This window comes from Thermobia domestica, chromosome 15 (assembly GCF_964235325.1).
Source record: "Thermobia domestica chromosome 15, izTheDome1.hap1.1, whole genome shotgun sequence".
Lineage (NCBI taxonomy): Eukaryota > Metazoa > Arthropoda > Insecta > Zygentoma > Lepismatidae > Thermobia > Thermobia domestica.
Window position 1 is genome coordinate 144,434,766 of NC_137468.1, and position 22,888 is coordinate 144,457,653.

The following is a 22,888-nucleotide window of genomic DNA, read 5'->3' on the forward strand; positions in this document are numbered from 1 at the left end:
CCTTATGTTCTACATGACAGGTTGACACTGAATATTGCACTCAGTTCATATAGTGCTCTTTGCAAAACATGTACTTTTCATTGCAGTTGGCAACACTGTTAAACCCACTAGTGGCCTTCATTTGTTCCCTATTGTGGCAAGTCTCTTTCTTTACATCACTTGTCAGCATTGTATTTTGCCGTGCCCACCTTTTTTGCGGAATTTGCACTCCCCCCCTTTTCCAACCTTGATGTTTCTCGAACTTCCACTCCTTATATTTCTTGAACCTATTGCCATGGGCAGCTAATATTTTGGGAACGCTCATCTCTGTTACAGCTCTTTCAATTGGCGTAGGTCACATCTTTCACTGCAACTATCATTTTCGGAAGGTTCCCTTGTCAGTAGGGGAGGAAAAAAAAAAAAAAACTCATTCAACAAAGCAATTTCTCGTAGCGACAACAGCAGCCAATCAGGAGCCAGCATTTTCCTCAGACAATCGCAAGTTCGCATTCAAAAGTTTTGCCTGAAGCTGAATGTAATGTCTGCATTCGAAACGTTGGATGTCAATATCTTCATCTGGTTGATAGCCCGGATCGCAGTTTGTGTAGAGTTTTTCGGTTTCTCCTTATTATTTCTATTTAACTCAATTATTCGCTTCCGTTAATTATCCTTGGCTGTTAGACTACAGAATATACACATGGGAGGTAAAACAATATAAAACCCAAAAAACATAATTTGTACTTTTAGCTTTTAAGAAGTATAGAAGTATCATTTGTTTTATTTCTTCACGATCATTTTACTTTTTTTCTAGGAATCAATTTTGGATTTTTTTGTGCCACGTTCATGGACATGTAATGCAATTCAGAGAGAGTCTGTTCAAGAGTGACTGAGTGTATCCAAGAAATACAGTCATTGGTTGGAGTAAAGACATTGTTAATAAGTAATAATTTATATATAAATAATGTAACATTCCGTCAGTTTAGTATAGTTGTGATGTAACTTAAGTCCCTTCCTCATGTTAGTGTGAAATTAGCATCACGAGAGTTAATTTTGTACCAGTTATTGGTACTTTTTAAAAAATGTAATAAATTTATAGACGTTCAAGATAATTGTAATTTTAAAGTATATTCAAATGAAGCTTATAACAGTGATCATTTATGCATACGAACAGTTCGAGATATGAAGTCTTTCCAAAAGTCGACATTAAACTGTTGAAGGAATGAATTGCGTATTGGTTAACAGTTTTTCTTTTGATTCCTAATTACACAGCCACACACACAAAAATAATTAAATAAAAAATAAATAAATAAAATTCCTGTACACCGAACCCCAGGGTATGGATTCGATGTATTTTGTTATACAGAATCCAAATTTCGAAACCCCAGGAAGATTGATCGTGTCAATCTTTTGTTATGGGTGAAAAACTTGAGCGATTTTGAATAGGGAGGATACACATAACACAGCTTAAAAAAAATTCTGTGCAGCGGACTTCAGGACGACAGACCGTGTCAATTTTGTTTTATGGGTAAAAAATTTGTGTCTTCCCTATCCAAAATCACTCGTTTTTCGCCCATAAAAAACTTGACGGTCAATCGTCCCGGGGTTTTAAAATTTGGATTCTGTGTAATAAAATACATCGAAACCATAGCCTGGAGTCCGCTGCACAGAACTCTTTAAAAAAAAGTTTTACGCTTATCCTCCCTATCAAAAATCGCTCAAGTTTTTCGCCCATAACAAAAAATTGACACGGTCGATTCTCCTGGGGTTTCGAAATTTTGATTCTGTGTAACAAAATACTTTGCTCTAGGGTCCGGTGCACAACTTTTATTTTATTTTTTTATTTATTTATTTTTATTTGGTGGGATATGTTATTATTTTTCACTTTTTTCCTACACAGATATACACGGCATCATACATTGTTTAGTGGCTAACAAATTATCTTTAAGCGTAGAAATAAAATGGGTGTTTCCTCTTACATTGGTTTTCAAGATTTGTTTGTAATGATACCAAATTCGTTTGAGATTGTTGGAGGACGTATCTTTCTTTCCCGACATTCCTTAGGCCAGAGATTAAGATCTTAGAAAGTATTCTCTCTAGCGTTATTGAAATTATAACATGGATTACATTTGAAAATCAAACTTAGTTAACAAAAAATATCCAATTAGAGCTTTCGTAATTTCTAACGAAATATCATTGCTGCGTCTAACTTTCTAGAAGGAAAAAATGTCATTTCTGATCATGCAAGTTACAAATATTTTTTTTTTCTTTCCAGAATGTATATGTTCAATTAGGATGTACCTACTTGTTGGTGTTTAATTACACGCAACTCTGTAATTTTCCAATAAGCGATATATGTTCGTCACAGCGGATTAAGAGTATCAGATTTTACGTCCTTTTAAATAACATATTTATATTTATTTTTCCTTGCTACGAGAAAACTATTAAGAATTCAGGTATTGGAATATAGAGGAAGATGCTACAAGATATTCGGCTTATATTGTAATATGTCTTATTTTCAACGAAAATGTCCTATGGTGGACTTTCGACGCGCAACGATTGCATGTATTGCTAACGACTTCTTGCACTCCCAGTGATATCATTCAAGAATATATTATCAGAAAAATTGTTTTTAGTTGGAGAAGTGTATTGTGATTGAGTATGAGACGATTGTGTTAAGTGTGTTCAAAGTCGTGTTCGTACCTGTCTTCATAGAGACATCAGTATATTATGAGAGACAATCGCAAGTCGAAAATTTGAAAACGATTGGATTAAGTACAGTTCATCATGTTCCAGATAGAATAACAGAGATAAATATAATTTTCAGATCAGAGATAAATATAATTTTTATGTCTATAGGATGTTTCAAAACAACACCGACAAGGTTTGGGAGGTGATTCCTGATACCAAAATAAGACCAAAAGTATAGACCAACCTGAGTGCTCAAATGCTTTCTTTCGGAGTAATAGGCTGCCGAAAGCACGGAAAACTGTAGAGGTCCATACCCAGACAGAAAATGCAGGTGTTTTACAGGCGGCTGTGAAACATGCATAAATAGGCATATTTTTACAGGCGCCTGTACATGCGCCTGAAAATGGAATACCTTTAAACGCACAAGACAGGTACCGATTTTTTTCAAGATCATTGCATGTTCATTTCGCGGAAACAGGTAGTTTTTATGTTGATAGGGTTGCAACTTTGTAACGTAAAAAATGCGTGTAAACACCATGTGGAGAGTGGAAAGACATGTACGTAACCGGCATATTCCATGTAGTTGACATATACGTTATCTCATGAGGATCTGACGACAGCTGCTTTTCATTTGATAAAAATGTAATTGACATGTTAAATACATGTGAAATATAGGTGATAGCGAATTAGTGGGCGTGTTAGCGGAATATACATGTAAAATACATCGCATTAAGTGTACTAAAATTTGCGTGTCACAGGTGTTGGAGACCCAGCAGAAAAAAACACGTACAGTACATGCGCATGTACAACATGCGCCTGGAAAACCCTTGAAATTGGAACACTGTTTTACGCCTGATCATGTGCTCATGTTTTTTAAAAACATTGCGTGTTCAGTCCCTGGAAACGGAAAAACACAGGTACACAAGGAAGAAGTGAACACCTGGTTTGTACCTGGAAAACACATGTTTTGTACCTATAACCGAACGCAACATCTGTGGATTGCATGTTTTGCAACTGATCTTAACGTGTTTTCTCTTCAACAGCAGCTGATCATCCGCTGAACATTGCATGTAAAAGAAAGAAGACCAGTGCTATTCTAGTATTGTTCGAGAGCACTGAACATGCAATGTACAGGGATCGCAAACATGCAGTGAAAGGGGAACTGGAAATAGGCGGTTCAGACGATACAAACACTACATTTTTCGATTAGTTAACACTGAATGCACAGGTCCCTATAGCGGGCATCTACACTATAGGGCACAATTTTCGGTTTTTTAACCTGTCCCTGGTCTTTAGACCTACTAGCTATTTTCCATTTTGTGGTTATAATAAAATGTGTACACTGTTGAATGAAACTTGAGTTCGAAATTTTGCTGAAGGAATAAGAATCAAGACTGAATTTCCAGCAACACAGTGTTTCTAAACATACCAGTATCTGCTGCTGGTCCAGGAAAATATAAATTCACACCTGCAAATTTCTACCCACACAGTGAGCCTTCCAATATTGTCGAGATTAGTCTGTTTTGCTGGAAATTCAAGAATTCATTCGAAAGCAACATGTAGCTGGACACTGCATGTACATGATGTTGATACAAGCAACATACACCTAATAACAAAACAGTCGCCTTTTTTTTTTTTTTTTTAATGAGAATCTCATCTGAAAATGGACTTTTCTCGGATTTAAAACATTCTGTCTACCGGGCATGTTTCTTTTATATTTCAGACAGTGTACTGTTTCTCTGTAACCTGCAAATACATGCTGTCACTACATACCATGTACAGTTCATGTTTATACAACCCGTTTCTGCTAAAACAAACCACCTGGAAATCCTATTTTCCGTATTAAAAACATACCATGTACCAGACATGTAAACGACAAACTCCTGCTAGATGAACAATTCTCTGGAACCTGCATGAACATTCGACAATACAGGGAAAAAACAGCTCATGTTCACAGCAGATTTCTTTTGAAATTCAGCATAGCTGAAAATCACGTTAAAAAACGGAACACATTATATGTAATGTGCAGAAAATTTTCGTTCAACATTTAAAATACCGGCTGGCCTGGAACGCAAATGTACATGTTTACAATATCGGTGGAGTACAGTGTATGTGTTGGTACCGTTACATACGCAGACACATTTTCACTAAATACCACGTGCTACACATGAACTTACATTCGCTGATCTGCACATGTCTGTAGCCCGCAATATTTTCTTCTGAACATTGCATGTACATGCGCGTCGCACAGGTACTGATCAGTTAATGTACAGTGCACACATGTGATTTCATGTCAGGACAAGAATTATTACATTCAAAAACAGGTGTTATTTCCCGGATAAGTGCCTGTTTCTGTTCCAAACCATTTACTTTACACGTAATATTTGTAACACATGAGCAAAACATGCAAAAACAGGCACTGTACATTGCCTGTTTTCTCAAAAGTTTTCATGAGGGGACGCATAAGATATATACATTCCATGTACGTCCGGCCCCCCTCCAAATCCGTACTTTTTTTGTAAATTTAGTCTAATTTTAGGGGCAATTTTACAATTTTTAATATAATTTAGCCTGAAATTGTGTTTGCCTCCCCCCCCGAAAAGCTTTGGACTCCTCCCGAAAGAAATTCCTGCGTACGTCCTTGATGTACCTAATTCCCATCGAGTACTTACCAGTGACAAAAAGTGGGTCATGCAGTCATGCGTGATACTGTACTTCAAATAAAAATATAAAAATAAAATGTATAAAATTCAAATCCGATTACTAGAAGGTAGGCTACATACTTTAAGGAGTAATACTACTATTTAATCCATCTAATCCAAGGGTCTGCGCACACCTCTGTATATATGTGTCAGCACCTTGCATCTTGCATATGTGCATGTCAAAGTGGAGACTTGATGTCTGGATATTGCATGTTCCCTACGACTGTAACGTGAATGTTTCACTCTAATCAACCTTGTCCATCGCATTTACCTGTGTAAGCTATTTACACACTACACATACGTGTTTAATCCATTTATTGGCAGTCATGATCATTGCATGTTCCCATTCATCTGTACATTGCCTGTACGCTGCATGTAGGTGAGTTCACACTTTGCATGTTACAGGCAATGTGTCCAGTTCTATTCCAATGTACTATACATGTGTCAGGACCTTGCGTATGTGCGACAAACTGGAGACTTGATGCCTGAATATTACAGGTTTCCTACACCTTACATTAATGATTCTCTCCAATCAACCTTGTTCATTGCATGCATCTGTTTAACCCATTTATTGGCAATCATGATCATTGCATTTTCCGTTTACTTGCACATTGCATATAGGTGGGTTCACACTTCGCATGTACACGGAGATAATACAAGCAATGTATTCAGTTGTAATCCCATGTATTATACATGTGTCAGGACCTTGCATAGCGAATGTCGAATTGAAGACTTATGCCTAAATATTGCATGCCTCCTATGCCTATAACGTGAGTGTTTAGCTCCAATCCACCTTGTTTACCACATGTATCTGTTTAATCCATTTATTGTCAATCATGATCATTGCATGTTCCCATTCACCTGTACATTGCCTGTACACTGCACATAGGGGAGTTATACACTTCGCATGTACACAAAAATGATAAATCTAAAATAACATATTCCACATCATGCGTTTTCCATGCTATACGCTAATACGTGGTATTTACATGTAATGCGAATGTCACACGTGTATATTACATATTGATAAACAGGCACTTTCCTTGTACTTTTCATGCACATATTCCCTCCATTTACTTGCATGTGAGTGACTACGTATACATTGAATGTTCTCATTTTAATATACAAGCTCTGTACAACGCGTGTTTCCGTGCAAAATATCCAACAGAAGTTTAATACTTTTTCGACATGCATATCACCTGAAGACAATGTGCCTGTAATATTTTCTTTATATGTATTTTCGCCGAAACAGGCGCCTGTATAATGCCTATCAAAACCTGACAGGCAGTTCCATGTACAAAACATTGCATATTTCCTCAAAAATTTTCATAATAGTAGTTACAAAACTATGGGACCTACCGTAGTTGGGTCAAGACTTTACTTAGAAACTAATATGTGCACTATCCAAAAATACATGTTTCAGAATTCTGCGTTACTCACGCAACAATCTTTATAGAGGAAGTTTGGCTACGGGCGTATAATTTGAAGTACTCAGGAACCACTCCTATAAAAATTGTTGCGGAAGTATCACAGGATTCTGAAGCATGGATATTTGGATAGGACACATACTAGTTCCTAAATAAAATCTTGACCCGATTACGGTAGGTGTCATAATATTGGAGCTATAGACCTTTAAATTTAATTTTTTTTTTCATATTTTCTTCAAGGTATAACTCCGAAAGAAAGTATTTGTGCATCCAGGTTGGTTTACACTGTTTTGTCTTGCTGTCAGGAATCACCTCCCAAACGTTGTCGGTGTTGTTTTGAAACACCCTATATATATTTGAGAATTGCGCTAAAAGTGCGCATGACTTGTACGAACCATTTAACATATTCATGAAAGATCTCCGTACTATTCATTTGAAAGTGACTTTTGATAACTGTTTTAGTTTTCGTTCATTAGGAACCGAATATATTTCCAGATGAAGGTGCGAGCTTTATGAACAATAAATAACAGTCTGTTTACATCCGATAAAGACAGGAGATCTGGCTTCGATGATCGAAGCTCCTATTTTTCTTGCGTTATTTATCTCTGAATGCATTCTTGAATGGTATGTCGATCACTGTTTGTCGGATCTCACGCTGAAGTGTAAGTTTTAGTTTCGTATAACCTCGGTGCTGAAATGTTAAATTAAAAAAAAAAAAAAAAAAGAAAAGAAAGAAAGAAAAGAAAAGAAAAGGAAATTAAAAAAGTTAAAAGCGATTGTTATACTGAAGACTTGATGCTATTAAACATGAGAGCGAGATTCGATACAATAGTACTGAAACTTAGAATAAACAAATCTCATAAAGTGAGAGGGGTGAAGTGTGACAGGCATATGGAACGCCGAGAAGGCAAGAGGTAGGTTAGTGTCGTTCTTATAATGGAACACACATACGTCTTCCTATTGTTGGTGCACGTGAAGCATCGATGATATAGCAAGAATTGAGGGCACAATTCTTAGATATTCAAATACACAATGAAATGCAAAATAAGGACTTTCCATTAAGGTTGGTTTAAAGGGACACGCTTTGCCGATAGATGTCACTACAGTCTTCGTATCTCTATCATGTATTTTTTACCTTTCACGATTTCTCTTACAAATTTCAACCGAAAGATTACAGATTTTTAGAGAAGGAACTTCATAACCTATCGAAGGCAAGAATCCGTGCCGGTTTTTTATTTAGAATTTTCTTCATTCTTAAAATGGATATCCAAACCTTTAACAATGGAACTGTTTCAACAATGACGAAAATTCTAAATAAAAAAATCAGCACGGATCGTTACCTTCGATATGTTACGAAGTACCTTCTCTAAAAGTTTGAAGTCTCTAGGTTGAAATTTGTAAGAGAAATTGTGAATTTTCGTTAAAGGTAAAAATACATGAGAGAGACACAAAGGCTGTAGTGACATCTATCGGCAAAGCTTGTCCGTTTACACCAACCTTAATTCTGACGTATTATTACTCAATATTTTTGGTTTTTTTTTTCGACTTTTCGAATAAAATGTCACTGGGAGAGAGGTTCCTTTCAGAACATGGAACATAAGTTTACAACATCAATAGCCTCAAAACATTTTAAGCCCTTCGTCTTTCTTTTCATTGTACTTGGAATATATTCTCTATCTGTACATTTAACATTTTTCTATACATTATACTTACGATAATGTTAGTAGTTCGCTTTTCCACTGTGAGTCTCTGTACTCTCGTAGCCATTTTTAATTTTCTAATTTTTTCCTTGCTTCTCTTTTAAAGTAAGAGTTTCTAACATATTGGACATGCTACACATCAACAGTCATCCGACGCCAAGATCACAGAACTTACAGAAATACTATTATTTTCAAATTCTAAATTTTGTAAACCAAAACACCAGTAAAGGCCATTTGTTAGTAATTGAGATTTGTCATATATAGTTGTAATTTTAAGGTATGGTCGTATTCCAAAAATATCGAGACACTCTCCTCTTTTTAAAAACTGTATTCTGACAGTAAGTAGGGCGGCATATGGTATTTTGACGTGAAATCTAAAGATTTTGAACAATCAAAGAAAGCTCGCGTTTAGTGGATTTACTTCACTTAATACAGTGCTTTCTAAGGAAAAGTAGGTGGCCGGGGCTTTTCAACAAAACTGTGTATATAATATTTATTATTTTTATTACTTCTAAAGTAGTACTACCAATATTTAGTAGTATCTTTTGTGAATTAGGCGACTGTTGTCAAGATACGTTTATGGTATTGTTGTAAGATGAAAAATCCAGACAGTTGCTCAACTTGAAGTACATAAATTCTTCATTCAGTTATTACTTTTTTTTAAATGAAATGTTATGATTTACGATTTCACAGCTTCTACACTTCAAACAGATCATTTTTTTTAAAAAAAAGATTGTCTTTTCTTATTTCAGATTTTTAAAACTATAATTTACTTTTAAAATCTGGTAATATTGGTAAAATCACATGAATGAAGGGACATTAGGTTACATTGATTTGACTAGTGCCTAGTGGTAATATGTTGCAGTTCATCAATGCAAAGTTCTTTTATAAGAACAATACCCAGTGATATTCTAAAAATTACTAATAAGAAGTAAATAACAGTATATCGGTTAGTAAGTTATATATAGTTTTAAGCAAATCTTTTCCTTCCAGTGATTGTTCCTGTGTCATTTCAGCTTCAGAATGTAAAATAACCATTATTACCATCATCATATTGTATTTCTATAAAGTATGTTCAAGTTATAATGTGCCAAATAGCATAGTGATATATAAAATTAATGAAATTTGTTGTATCGTCATCAAGAAAAGTATTTCACTTTCTCGACATCATACTTCAGAATAACTCTTAAATGTTTAATAGAATTCCGTAAATTGTAACACACTTAGCAATATATTAGCTAAAGTATAGAACAGAATGCATTCAAATTGTTGGAGGAAGTAGAAATAATATTATACCAGAGCAGTCAAAAAGTTCTGGAATTTTGTTGCAGCTCTTTATTGCCACAATATAAGTACAAATTTACTTAATCTCCTTCCAAGTAAGCTTCTTTGGAACACACACACACACACACACACACACACACACACACACTTGCTCAACTGCTCCTGCCATTGTTGGAAACACAGACGAAAGTCTTCTCTTGGTACCGTATCTTCCACAGTTCAGCCGTCACGTTGGTTTTGATCGTCTTCTACGGTGGTGAAATGGGCAGAAGCTCTCTCCTTTGAGGTCCATTTTTAGCTTTGGGAAGATCCAAACATCCAAAGCTGCTAAACTGGTTGTAAGGCTATCAGTCTCTAAATCAGAGTTTCCCCAAATTTGCATAGGAACTTGCGTGTTGCTCGATCTGTGAAATTGCACCAACTGATCACCACAGACTCCTCCGTTCAGCTACACTTCTCATACATTGCCTGTTATGACCTGTTCATACTTGTCAAATTCATGAATAGACAACGTAAGGACTGTGCTGTACAAGAATCATTGTGGTTGCATCACAAACACCAAAACCACAACAACATTCCGCGAACATTTTGACTGCCCTGGTAGATTGTATTAGAATGAAAGAACTTTTAATTATGAATATTAAAACTTACTGTATTTCAAATTTGAAAGAACGTTCTGCGCTGACACGTAATGTTTGATAAATCAAGATTGAGAAAAAAAAAAAGTAAGTAAAATGTTCTTGATGTTTTGATGAAAGGTAAGTCATTGAACCTAATTTTCATTATACTTCAAATCCAGGTATGTATTTTACTATTGTAATTACTCTTATGTTGATTGTATATAGCTGTGGTATATTTTGAAAGTGAAACTTTATTGAGGCTCTCAGAGCCCAATGATCTACAAAAAATTGTTGTTTCTATAATCGAAAGTATGCAATGGTTCTTCCAGGGACAGAATATTTCTTCAAAACACGTTAAATGATCACTTCGGAAATTTGTTCTTATTCTGTCTTTCGAAGAAAGATGGACTTTCAGAATTAAGACAAATTCAATTACTGTTAAAATTATATTAAAATAAACTTGGCTTCATAATTACCTAAACAAATTGAGCTAGACAATAAATATTATATTCACAGAGAAATATTGCGTTAGGAAGGATCGTAGGTTGTTCAAACTTAGTATGATTAGTAAAGATCTGAACTGTGAAAAGAAGCTAAATAAAATAAAAAGGAAAGAATTATTAAAGAGGCCTTTAAGAGGATGAAATGTGCATTATGGAATAAACGGTTATGAAAATGATTAATCAAATGATGGGACAGAAACTTGGACATTACAAGAAAGCAACGAAACATTACTAATGAAAGTTACGTAAAACTGGCATCTGACAGTTGTACAGCACATTGTGGTGCATTGTTAAAGGCTCTGCAGCGATAGAGACAGCAGCTCTGGTGACAAATGTAAGACTTTTATTAAGTCATAATTCTATAATCTAATCGTAATAATATGGCAGAGCAATTTGTAACGTATGATTTCCAAATAGCAAAAATAATAGTACTTGGAGTAATTGACAGAAGATTCAACATTGGATTACTGGCGACAAGACTTTGGTTGCCTAGAAACAGCATGAAAGAATGCGGTGGCAATTGGCGATAAACCCTTCCCTTCCAGTTTACAGCACGTGTAGTTAGCTATCAGACGCCAGCTTTCCTTAACTAGACTGTAGGAATAGTCAAAATATGGATATGGAGAAGAATTGGAGAAATTGGCTGGGTGCTATGGAAAATCACTTAGAAAATTGTGAGATAGAACAATATTCTGCATAATAACAAATGGAAAAAGTATCTAAATATTGCTCGAGTACATTATGTTCTGTAGGATACGATAAGAGGTATAGTTGAAAATATGAGAAGAGAAAAATACTGTAACGCTCGTACAGTAATTATTTTAAGTTTGAAGACCATATTAAAGCGAATAACTTCTACATTAAGCTGAAAAAGTTAACTGAGAACCGTAGGGGACGGGAGCTCAATCAGCAACAGAATACTTCTGATGACAATTGATTTGTTATTGACTATTTAAACTTTTATAATATTTGTTCTTTTTGTCGATATCACATTGTAATACAATACAATTTATTCTCTAGTGTTGCTTCTTCAATTTTCCATTCATCCAGGCATTGTTTGACTACTGAGATTCCCATCATATTGTTTACTGAAGTCTAAAAAGGCATTTTAACATTTATAAATGGTCTCGTATAATCTGCTCTCTCCTTTAGAATTAATAATCATTAATTTATTAAAACTTGTTTTTTGAAAAGTGTACCAAATTTATTTATTTTTTTAACTAACATCATATCTTTTAAACGTAGCTTGTAGGAGGCAAAATAATTCAATAAGCATACCGAACAGAAATGTCACCTTGAGTGTTTAAATAGTTAGATCACCGTGTGCTTCAATAATTGCTCTGATTTTCAATAACTCACTCACTCTATGGCCTGTGGAACCCAGAGGGTCATGCCATGTTCAAAAACTGCTGTCCATGGAATTCTGTCCTTAGCCAACTAGATCGAGTTTCTACTTTGTATTCCTATTCCTGCGATCCATCTTAATATTGTCCTTCCATCTGCGCCTAGGTCTTCCTAATATCGTTTTCTGATTGGATTTCCAGTTAAAACTTTGAAAGTGTTTCTACTTTCTTCTATTCTGGCTACATGACTTGCCGTGCTGTGTTGTCAATATGACCATAAATCACATTCACATGCACTTTAGCGTAATACTTCAGTGGAGGAAGATTCGAAGAGTTTTCTTCAATTATCATCACAGCCTGGTCCAATATGTCATATTTTTTTCAACAACATCTGGTGTCCTATATTTTTTTCAGCAACATCTGGTGTCCTTAATAGCAACCCTGCACATAATGTAGCTCTCTAGATAATCCAATTAAAAAAAAAAAGCGTCCTTCAGGAATCGGATAAATGAGAATGCCTCATTATACTGTACAATAATGTTAGTAATCCATTTCTTTCACACAATTGACACTTCGACTAAGAGTCCAGTCCCAGCATTCAATATACAAAAGTTACCAGGAATGTGATCTGTTAGGTCTGTTTCTGAAATCACACATTTAATTAGAGTTGTTCATTCCGATGTGTAATTGTATGCAACGTTTTAGTCATATACATGTGTGTAATTGTTATATATCCATAACAACATTGCTTTGTAGTATGTAAACATACTTCTGTTTCTATTTTCCGGAACAGTGATTATTATTCCTACAATGTCGGTAAGTGGTTTTCGCACCAATATTTACAAACGTGTTCAAATTGTTAGACTCAACATTCAGTTTCTTAATATTTTACTATTCTTACAATATTACATGAGAAAATACGTTCGATCTTAGTCCAAATTACTACTTTGTAACTCTGTCCTAATTTCTAGTGGGTGTGACGTATGCTTTTCAATATCAATAAAACAAATGCGTACATGACATTCAAATATAATTACTATACAGTGTGTATACCCAAATTGGAAACAAAAAGTTAAATGGAATACTTATAAGAAAATTCTCTCTCACACAAAGATTAATATTTCGTATGAAATCCCTTATTCTTTATTAACTCTTCTATCCTTTGTGGCATCCTGTGTACGAGTTTAGCACATTTTGCCTTCAATTCAGCATCATGATACCACAAATTGTTGATCTCTTCGATCAATTGATGTTTGGTTGTAATGTGCTTCTTCTTTAGCTTTTCCTTCATGAAGCTCCAAAGGTTTTTCAATCGGTTCATATCAGGACTAGTGTCCGGCTACGAAAGAACACTAATTTCTTTGTTCTGGAAGAATTTTGTCTCAGCTTTGGCACGGTGGCATGGGGCTTCATCATGCATAAAGATGAATTGTACATCAAACCAGACTGCAGTCTGAGAAAGCAGTTCTTCTTGAAGAACTTGTAGGTATTGGTCGTCCTTCATTGTCCCCTCTACTATATACAGTCTTCCAGACCCGAAGACAGAGATATCACCCCAGACCATGACTAAAGTAGGATGCTTTATGGTTTATTAAAGACATTCCAACTTGAATTCCTCCCAGGTCGACATCGCACATATTGTGAACATTCATAAAACACAAAGACACATGATTCATCACTGAAACACACTATTCTCCAATCGTCAGCAGTCCAATATTTTAGGTCTCGTGCCCAGTCGAGGCACTTCTTTGCCATGATTAGAGTAGACTCTCATTTCTGTTTTCTTTCTTGACCGCGTGCTTTTATTCCCTCGGCGCAAAGAATCCTTGGAACACTTTCAGGCTAAATGTCTGCGCCATACTTATCCATTTTTATGCTTAAGTCTTTCAAAGTTGCACTTCTGTTTCCCAGAGCCCAGAGATTCTATTCACAGATTTAGTTCTATCCCAACTCTACTAGCGATGTGTCGCCGTGTATATCTTCCTTCCACCAGAAGTATTTTGTTAACTTCCACTTTACGCGGAGAAAGGTCCTTTTGCTTTTCTCATTATACTGCGATTACAGGACTTCACAGAATAAAAGATTGATTCACGAAACACGTCATGATCATTTTAAACTGGCCTATTCGAACTGTTGAACGCTTTGAATGTTATAACTTCTTACAACACCAACCACAACACTTCAGACTGCAACTTGTTGATAGGAACCATAATAGCTATCTACAACTGAAATACCACTTTCACTATTTCCATCCGCATTAATACCATCTGCTGTTCAACAGTGAGATCACCACTTCAACTGTACAGTAAACAAATGAAGGATCCTATATTGGTGGTTTAATCATTAAATTAAATGTTTTAGAACTCTGAAATTAGGACTCCTACATCAACTTTGCATTTTTCGAGAGTGAGTCCAATAATTTGATCACGTCTACATATAGTGGAAGGGGGGGGGGGGGTTACAGTTTCATTTCGTGTTTTGAAGATATTTACAAAGAATTTGTTTTCAGTAGTACAACGATATTTTATTCATTTCATCATTCATCGTGGTAATGATACTCTTTGTTCTAGTCAGAAGATTATCAAGATTGAGACTTGGGTGATAGAACACAAAAAGTCAGATTTTGTTATGTCAGACGCTCTTGAGTGGACCAGGCTAATTGGTAAATTTTCACCTGCTTTGATATCGGATTTAGTTTGGAATTTCTATGATCGTGCTATCTTCCCTGCTTTTACTGGTTATTAGGTGATAAAGGCTCCCAAGTTGATGGTAAAAGAAAGAAAAAAATTGTTAATTGTCAGTAAATTAACTCTCATTACGGTGCCTTGCCATGTTCCTCAGATCATTCATTTTATTTATATTAATGATACTGTGCCGATCTGAATTAAAATCAAAGATCATTATGATATGAACAGGCTAAATACTTTAATTGGCTTAGCTTTAGTGTAAAATATTTCATTAAAATATAATTACAGTGGACCATCGCGTTGCAAACTTAATCGGTTCTGTAACGCTGTTTGTAAACCGAAATTCTTTCTCCCATTGAAATTAACCCAAATTCAGTAAATTTGCTTTAAGCACAGAAACATGGCACCGTATTTATTTTGTCTTTTATTTGTAAGTGTTTTTCTGTGATGGAAGATAAAGAATAACAATAACATTGTCCTTTCTAAAGAAAATAAGTAACGCTAAATTAAACAAAACATTATAAAGGCTAAAAATCAGAAAATGTGGGGGGAAAAAGAACAAAAAGTAGTTTTTGAACACAGAATCCTAACATATTTTTACGGCAAAAGCACTACTAGTTGCGTGGTATTGTTGTTACAGGTGTGTGTGTGAGCGTTCGTATCCTGAAATATTGTTCATTAACTGAGGGAAAAACTGTTCAGAAATTTGTTCGTGAACTGAATTGTTTGCAAACCGAAGGATTCGTTAACTGTGAGTCCATTTTGCAAAAAAACATGTAGTTAGCTTTGCATCAAAAGTGCACACTGTTCGATTAGCAACAAATCATATGAATTTGAGTGATATTCAATTTCCATCCAATTCCGCGTATATTATTACTCTCTTTTTCCAGGTGAGTGTTGAATAATAAAGAATGTCATGATACGAAACATTGCAACTGAGAGTTAAAAGACGAAACATTACAATTCAATAAGCAAAAACATCAAAATCGAGTTGAAACGTAATTAGAAAGAAAGTAGTTCGTCTCTTATTTCAATCTATGTGATAAAATGACTATTTAAGTATTTGGAGTCCATTTAGTATAGTCTCTCGTTAACCTCTTCATAATAATTGTCCTTTTTAACGTCACTCACTTTGTATTAAATTGCTTCCTTCTTTCTCTCGCAATGTTTATCGTTCTTACACCGTACTTTCTATTACGTCCTTCAGAATACATATTTTTTCTCAGTGCTCTACTTAATGCCTGTATTTCTTCAATTGCTACCAATTTAATTCTAAATATTTAGAACTTTAAAAAAAATAATTTCGAAGCTCAGATTAACAGTAATAATACGAAATAACTTAATATACAAAATTAAACCGCTTTGTTAGATATTCAATGCATTAGAAGTTAAAAATTTTAATACTCAATACATCACAACTATTTCTAGCGGGAGAGAGACTATCTTTCTTCCATATTTAAATATCAGACTAGTGTTACAAAATATCCTTGTAACGTTGAAATAAAGAACAACATTTTGCGTGTGTATGCATTGCACAGTATCTTTATTTATAAAATCCATAACCTTAGAATTGACCTTGTACTGAATTGGTAAACAGCGTAATCGCAATATACGTAATTCCAGATTTATATGTTTCTTTATATTTTGTTTCATTTCTTTCTCTTGCTCTTTCCCTTTTAAAAAGTTCTTGTATTCTATACTTAGTTAAAGCTCTTAGTATCTAATTTTTAAAGTGTTATGTACTGATAAAATTTCGACATGTCTGTCAAATATAAAATAAGCCTTTCTACTGAATCATGCATATAAAATTAACGGTTTTAGAGATTGCAATGTGTGTATAAAAGAAACTTAATTATAATGAAATTTAAGATGGTGACTTCGTGTCCTTCTGATTATGATAATCTTTTGTGTACTAAACATTATCATTAAAATGCTGTTTCTGGTTACTAAATAGTCTATATTATGTATTTCATAAGTGTATTTCTAAATATTGTGTTAAGTGCTGAATACAGCGAACGAACATAAATATTAAGCCATAGAAATATTTTTATAAATTAAATTATTAACATACTGTGTTGTGTGTAAATATAAATTGTACAATTTTTTAATGCCTTATAGTGTTGAGATAATTGATTGAAGTTTTGTTTATAACAGTTTAAAATGTATATTAGTCCTGTGGATGTAATTTATTGTAATTCGAGAAAAGTCGAAGATGTTTTTTGTTAATACTTTTTTTTTAAAAAAAAAAATTAAATTGTGTATTTTTTAGACAAGGACAAAAATAATGAAGATCCGCTAATTGAGCTAAGTGAGTATTCCTCACTTCATGGCTTTCCTGCTCGTTTTTCAGTCACAATACTTGTGGATGTCTCACTTATCCAAATTTTGCAGTGTTAGAAGTAGCTTATGGGAAGGTAACACCAATTAATCGAATGAAGTATTGACCATATCATTGAAGAACGGCGGACGAAAAACTGTCCAATATACTTAAGACTGAAATACGTATATATCCTTTGTCGTCGCACTCATCAGTTCAATATTTTGCATGAACTTAAGGGACAGCAGTTACTATAGACTCTTAAATAACGTTAAATACAGTAATATTTAGCGTGCACAATAATTAACTCTTTCAGTTTTAAAATAATGATAAAATCCAAGTCAAAATACCTAAATTGTTTGCATATATATATATATATTTGGCAACAGTGCTTTACCCGCGTATATTGTTCAAACTTTTAGTTGCGTTACATAAGTATTGTCTTGTTTATCTATCATTAAATGAATCCATGTTTCCTTCAATATGTATCAGCTATCCCTATTCAACTTGTTTTCAAGCACTTTCATATCAGTGATTTCTCGTATTATTCGTTCTCTAATTCCTAAATACTTTATTTTCAGATACAGTTTTGTTCAAAAATGCATTCATGTAAAATGTAAATGTATTCATTTAATAACATGTCATTTATTTCCAAATTGAAAGATCTAATTATTGTAACTGCTGAGTATTGGTGCATTTAACGTTAACATAATGATTGGTGTTCATATTGTTTTGCATTTATATTTCTTTCTGATGAAATGTGTAGTATTTTTGTAAACATTGTTTTAATGATGAAATTCAAACTATTAAAAACGGTGCATTGGACGTGGTGAGCGTCCAAATTTGTCCTGTCTAACATACCGTTATTAGCTCAGGAGGTAGAAAACTCCATGAAACGAATTTGTGTATCCGCTGTGATAAAGTCCAGGCTTGTTAATTTAATTTATTTTTTAAATGTAGCGTTATTTTTATACGCTGAGATACCAAGGACCTGCTATATCTAAGGAATGGCCGTCAGTGACCCTATGTTGGACTTTACATTAGCTAATTCTAATTGCGTATTGCGCGTGCATTGCTTGTTAGCACATTCAGCTTAATTTTGATTTTTAGATAATATTACCTGGTAATTAATATGTGAGAGATTCCGGAATTGTTACATTCACTGGTAAATAAATATATGAAATATACTGAATGTTAAAATATTTTCTTTCTCCTTGGCAAAGTTAGTTATTTTTTAAAAAGTTTTTTGTATACGGTTAAAATTTAGAAACGACATTGCAATTTTTACTCAGATGACAGTGCATTAAAGTTGAATGTAATGATCTTCAAAGAACATTTGTTTGTTTATTTTGTAGCATTGCATTATTAGGGTTTTTGAGTGTTACGAATAAATATTTATACATGTAGCTCCAGATGCAGCACGTTGGCCATAATACCGAAACCATTATTGAAAAATAAATTACAGGATATCAACAAAAAATTACATAATATCTACGAGTTGATTTTGCACAATGAGGATTGGGAAATTCTTTCAGGTAGTGAATGATAACTGAAAGTCTGCTGAATTCAGTAGGAAGCTTTACATGAGCATCTTGGATTATTGCAAGCCTTAATTTCGTAACATAGAACAGACTTAATTACGTGTAGTGCAAATGAGGGGATTAAGTGTGAGAAGTACAGAGTGAGATTTCAATTGGCCATTTCCCATTTTATGAAGAAACAAGATATCAATTTCTTTTATAACGATTACTGTATAATGCTTTATTTTGTGTTTTCGTAATACAAACACTAATACAGATTTATTTGTACTTTCCTACAAACTAGGACCTACGTAGCTTAGAAACTCTCTAATGACGAATGATATAAACTTAAATAGTGTCTGTATTTCTTTGTAATTCAATGACAGATGCAAATCACGTTAGTAGAGCTCTTAATGATTTAACGATATTCTGCCTTATATCATATACACTGTATACCAAAGCAAGTTAGTCTTTAACTCGAAATGTTAAGTGTTTATGGTTCACGTCTTTGTTTCCAGAATAACGTATTAACATACGATCAATTTCCACAATTGTAGACAATATCTCAAAGACAATGATCACTTCGTATCAGAGAACATTATTTAAATACAAGATCACTCTGAAGACCAAATTTTGATATTCTGTATTTTCCGACTACGGTATTATTAAAGACGTAAAAATATCGATGTATCCAGAACTTTTTAAGTATATCTTACTGATATGAACCAGTTTTAAAGGAAAGTTAAGTAGATTTCGTTTAGCAGAACAGATGTCTCGACATAAAACGCACTTCCAAAATACGTGTTGTGCTTGTTCCGGAATGTGTTTTCTGATATTCCTTAGCCACACCTGACGAATATTAGAGAAGTACTACCTAGGTATAATCAAAGGCGAAACAGGATCTTAAAATGATGAATTATTGTACTATTTATACATTATAAGATTTAATTGGTTTAATGAGACACTTTGAGCTACGCGCTACAAACATAGTTAATACAATGTTAAAAAATGTATATCTATCTAATGTTACCTGTTATAAGATACTTTTTCGTTTACACAATGTGAAATTCGAACAAAGTGTACGTTATTATTATGATTGTTGCAAAATAATAGACAAGTTTTGTGAAAATTTACACATTATTTATGTGTAATACTGATTTTCTTTCATGAACTGTAACTTGTATTTAAAAACTGTGTATTTGACTAAATGCGAAAGTAAGCTGCAGAGTTATCTGCATGAGTGCAATATTATCACGTGTTAATGACATTTAAACGTCAGACTAGTCAGTCAGTGCTAACCATAGAGCTGTAAAGAGAATCTAGTCTTTCATAGATGTTGGTGTTTTGAAAATAAAAAACCAAAGAATTAATGCCATATATGATGTTTTGTTTACTAAAAAAGATGTAATTTCATTCTATCATGGAAAAAGAGATTTGATCATACACATTGGTCAAGTGAAAGTATCTGTATGTAGATTTTGTTTTTGTAATACATATTTGTAATTATAAATAATTTATTTATATAGATTGTTACATAACTGTTTCATATTGTATTATCTCATGTGTATAAGCCCAAACCTTAATTTCTTCGTAACTAATGAAATAAGTTGACAACAGAAAACTGCAGAAGCAAAAGCCCGATCATATCGCTAAGGCGATGACACAGTTCCCACAAAAACTATGAGTATGTGCAGAAAACATTGGTAAAGCAAGTTGATATTTATTTCGGCATTAATATAAAGTAATAATAACATGCAGTTAATCATGTATATTGATACATTTTAGTCTTCAACAACATACGTGAAACATTTACAGTAGTGGTGTCTTCCTCTTCACTATCTTGTACGAGTGTCATTTAGTCATTAACAGTAGCAGAGAAGATATGACGCTGTACTCTAACTGCAGGCTTGCAGGCTCTCTCCCCAACCACACTATTGCACAAGTATAATAACAATAACTATTTGTGACAGTCAATGGAATAGAACAACAGTGCACTTCGATCTTGGTTTCTTGCTTCTAGCTCTTTAGTCGCAGTGTACTAGCATCTTTTCCACTTCTTTTGTTGCAGTTCGTAGCTCAGGGCACTACTGGCAACTTTTTCTTCTTGCCGTACATTTTTTCGTCTGTAACTATAGCTATGATATTTTTTAAGTGTTAGTTTTCGAGAGAAATGAATGGCTTAAACACACGATAATACAATATACAGGAATAACTTGTATAATACGGCCTTTTATTATTACACGCATTCGCGAATTGACAATAGATTTGCTAATTCAAATTTTTAAAAATAACCTATTTTTTACCGTCTATTATTCTAAATTTTTGTGATTAACTAATTCAGTTCAAGCCCATTGTAAATACACTTCAAACAATGCGGTTTTGCATAGCGTGGAACCACTTAACGGTGATATGCAAGGTATTCCTGTATAGTTTTTTATTTATTTATTTATTTTTAATGCCAATTGGTTACTAACTTCTATAATTTTGATTTTCCTTATATCCTATATGATGATTGTACACAAAAGTACAAATTATTTTTGTAGAATGAAACAAAAGTTTAAATTCCTTATTTATGTGGAACTATCGGAATAGTTACATCATTCGTTGAGCTTTATATTTTTACTGTACGTGTACGTCTTAAATGGAATAAACAACAGTACTTTATAGAGGTATAGCAGCAGTGCATTTAGCTCCATGTCAGTATGCATGTCATGCAGTTTTACATTCCAGATCATTCCATAAAGGTCATTTCAGTTACCAACACAAGTGCTTGTTCCTGTCTTTTTATTAGAATAGTTGACTGATTAAATAATAGTGACATTGATTGGTCAGTTTATTTTTGTTCATGAGTGTGATGAATATGTGCATTATTATCATATGCAAATGCATAACCAAAGTGTTTTTGTAATGGCTCATTGTAAAAGTATAATTTACAATAAATTAAAATTTAGTTTCGTACATTTGGTTTTATTTGATATAAGAATGTGCTGTTCTTTTTTCAAACACTAATCGAACATCGTGTACATATTTATATATAAGATACTGTATTTACTCACATATGAATCGGTGAGTTGAAAAAGGTACACATTCCAAAAATATAAACTTTCGGAAAACTAAGAAAAACTGTTTTGTGAGAAAACTAATCGTTCTACCAAAACATTTACTATTGTCGACTTGTGTCGTTTAGTGTAGCAAACCTATTGCACATGGTGCCTGTACATATTTTTTTATATATATACCATATAATTGTGTAAAGATGTTTAGGAATATGTTCCTTTTTCAACTCAATATTTTTAAATGCACAATACTTTATCCCAATTAGTGGATTATGTTAAACAGGTTTCAGAAATAAGTGAGTAATACTATTCAATCTTTGTATAAAGGCAAACAAATGTATTTCAAAACTGTTAGCAACACATATTGACAAAAATAACAATGTTTTCCGATAAAACAATGGCCATTGTTGAATTTTTCAGAGTAGACAATCGTCAATCATCTTGATCTAGCGGATCAACAGCTGAAAAACAAAAGCCTTGATCGAAAAACATTATAAAAACATGTTCCCTTTCAGTTTGACCATCATTAGTAATTTTTTTTATGTGATTAAATCACACCGAGCTGCGAAAAAGTGCTGAGATAATAATATTAAACGATTTATTTTACTTTGCCATTGCAAATCAGTCTTTTTTTGTTACATACAGGGTCCAATGTCATAACCTACCATAAAACATGTCTGTAATAAAGATAGCAATACTTAGGTTAGGTTAAGTTAGATTGTATTATGAAGTTTCGTGTTATATTCAGACTGTAGTTAGGATAGATAAGTTCAGGTAAAATGAAAATAGTCTAAACTAATTTACAAAATATAAAATACTGAATATAAAATTTACATGTTTTCATTGTCATTAAGCGTGTTTGATTTAATTTTGATCTTCAGGTCTTCACAGGTAGTATAGACACCGACCTGAGGTCTGCCAAATCGGTAACCAAAGTTTTTCTTGAAATTTTCCAAATAAAACTCATACTTAATTACATTCTTCAAGTCAGGAAATTTTTCTATGAAAAGTTCATGCATTTTTGCCACATTAGGCTGAGCATCGAGATATATGACTGATGTA

At 33.6% G+C, this 22,888-nt stretch overlaps 1 protein-coding gene across 3 annotated transcripts in view; it reads left to right on the forward strand.

The window, feature by feature from the left end:
- LOC145671287 (sterol O-acyltransferase 1) overlaps positions 1 to 21,728 on the forward strand; it is a 98,820-nt gene extending 77,092 nt beyond the window's left edge. For all 3 annotated transcript variants that reach the window (XM_081740240.1, XM_081740239.1, XM_081740241.1), the window contains one exon: positions 791 to 21,728. In XM_081740240.1, the coding sequence (XP_081596366.1) occupies positions 791 to 865 (75 nt within the window). In that variant the 3' untranslated portion in view covers positions 866 to 21,728. The remainder of the gene's footprint in view (positions 1 to 790) is intronic.
- The last annotated feature ends 1,160 nt before the right edge of the window (positions 21,729 to 22,888 follow it).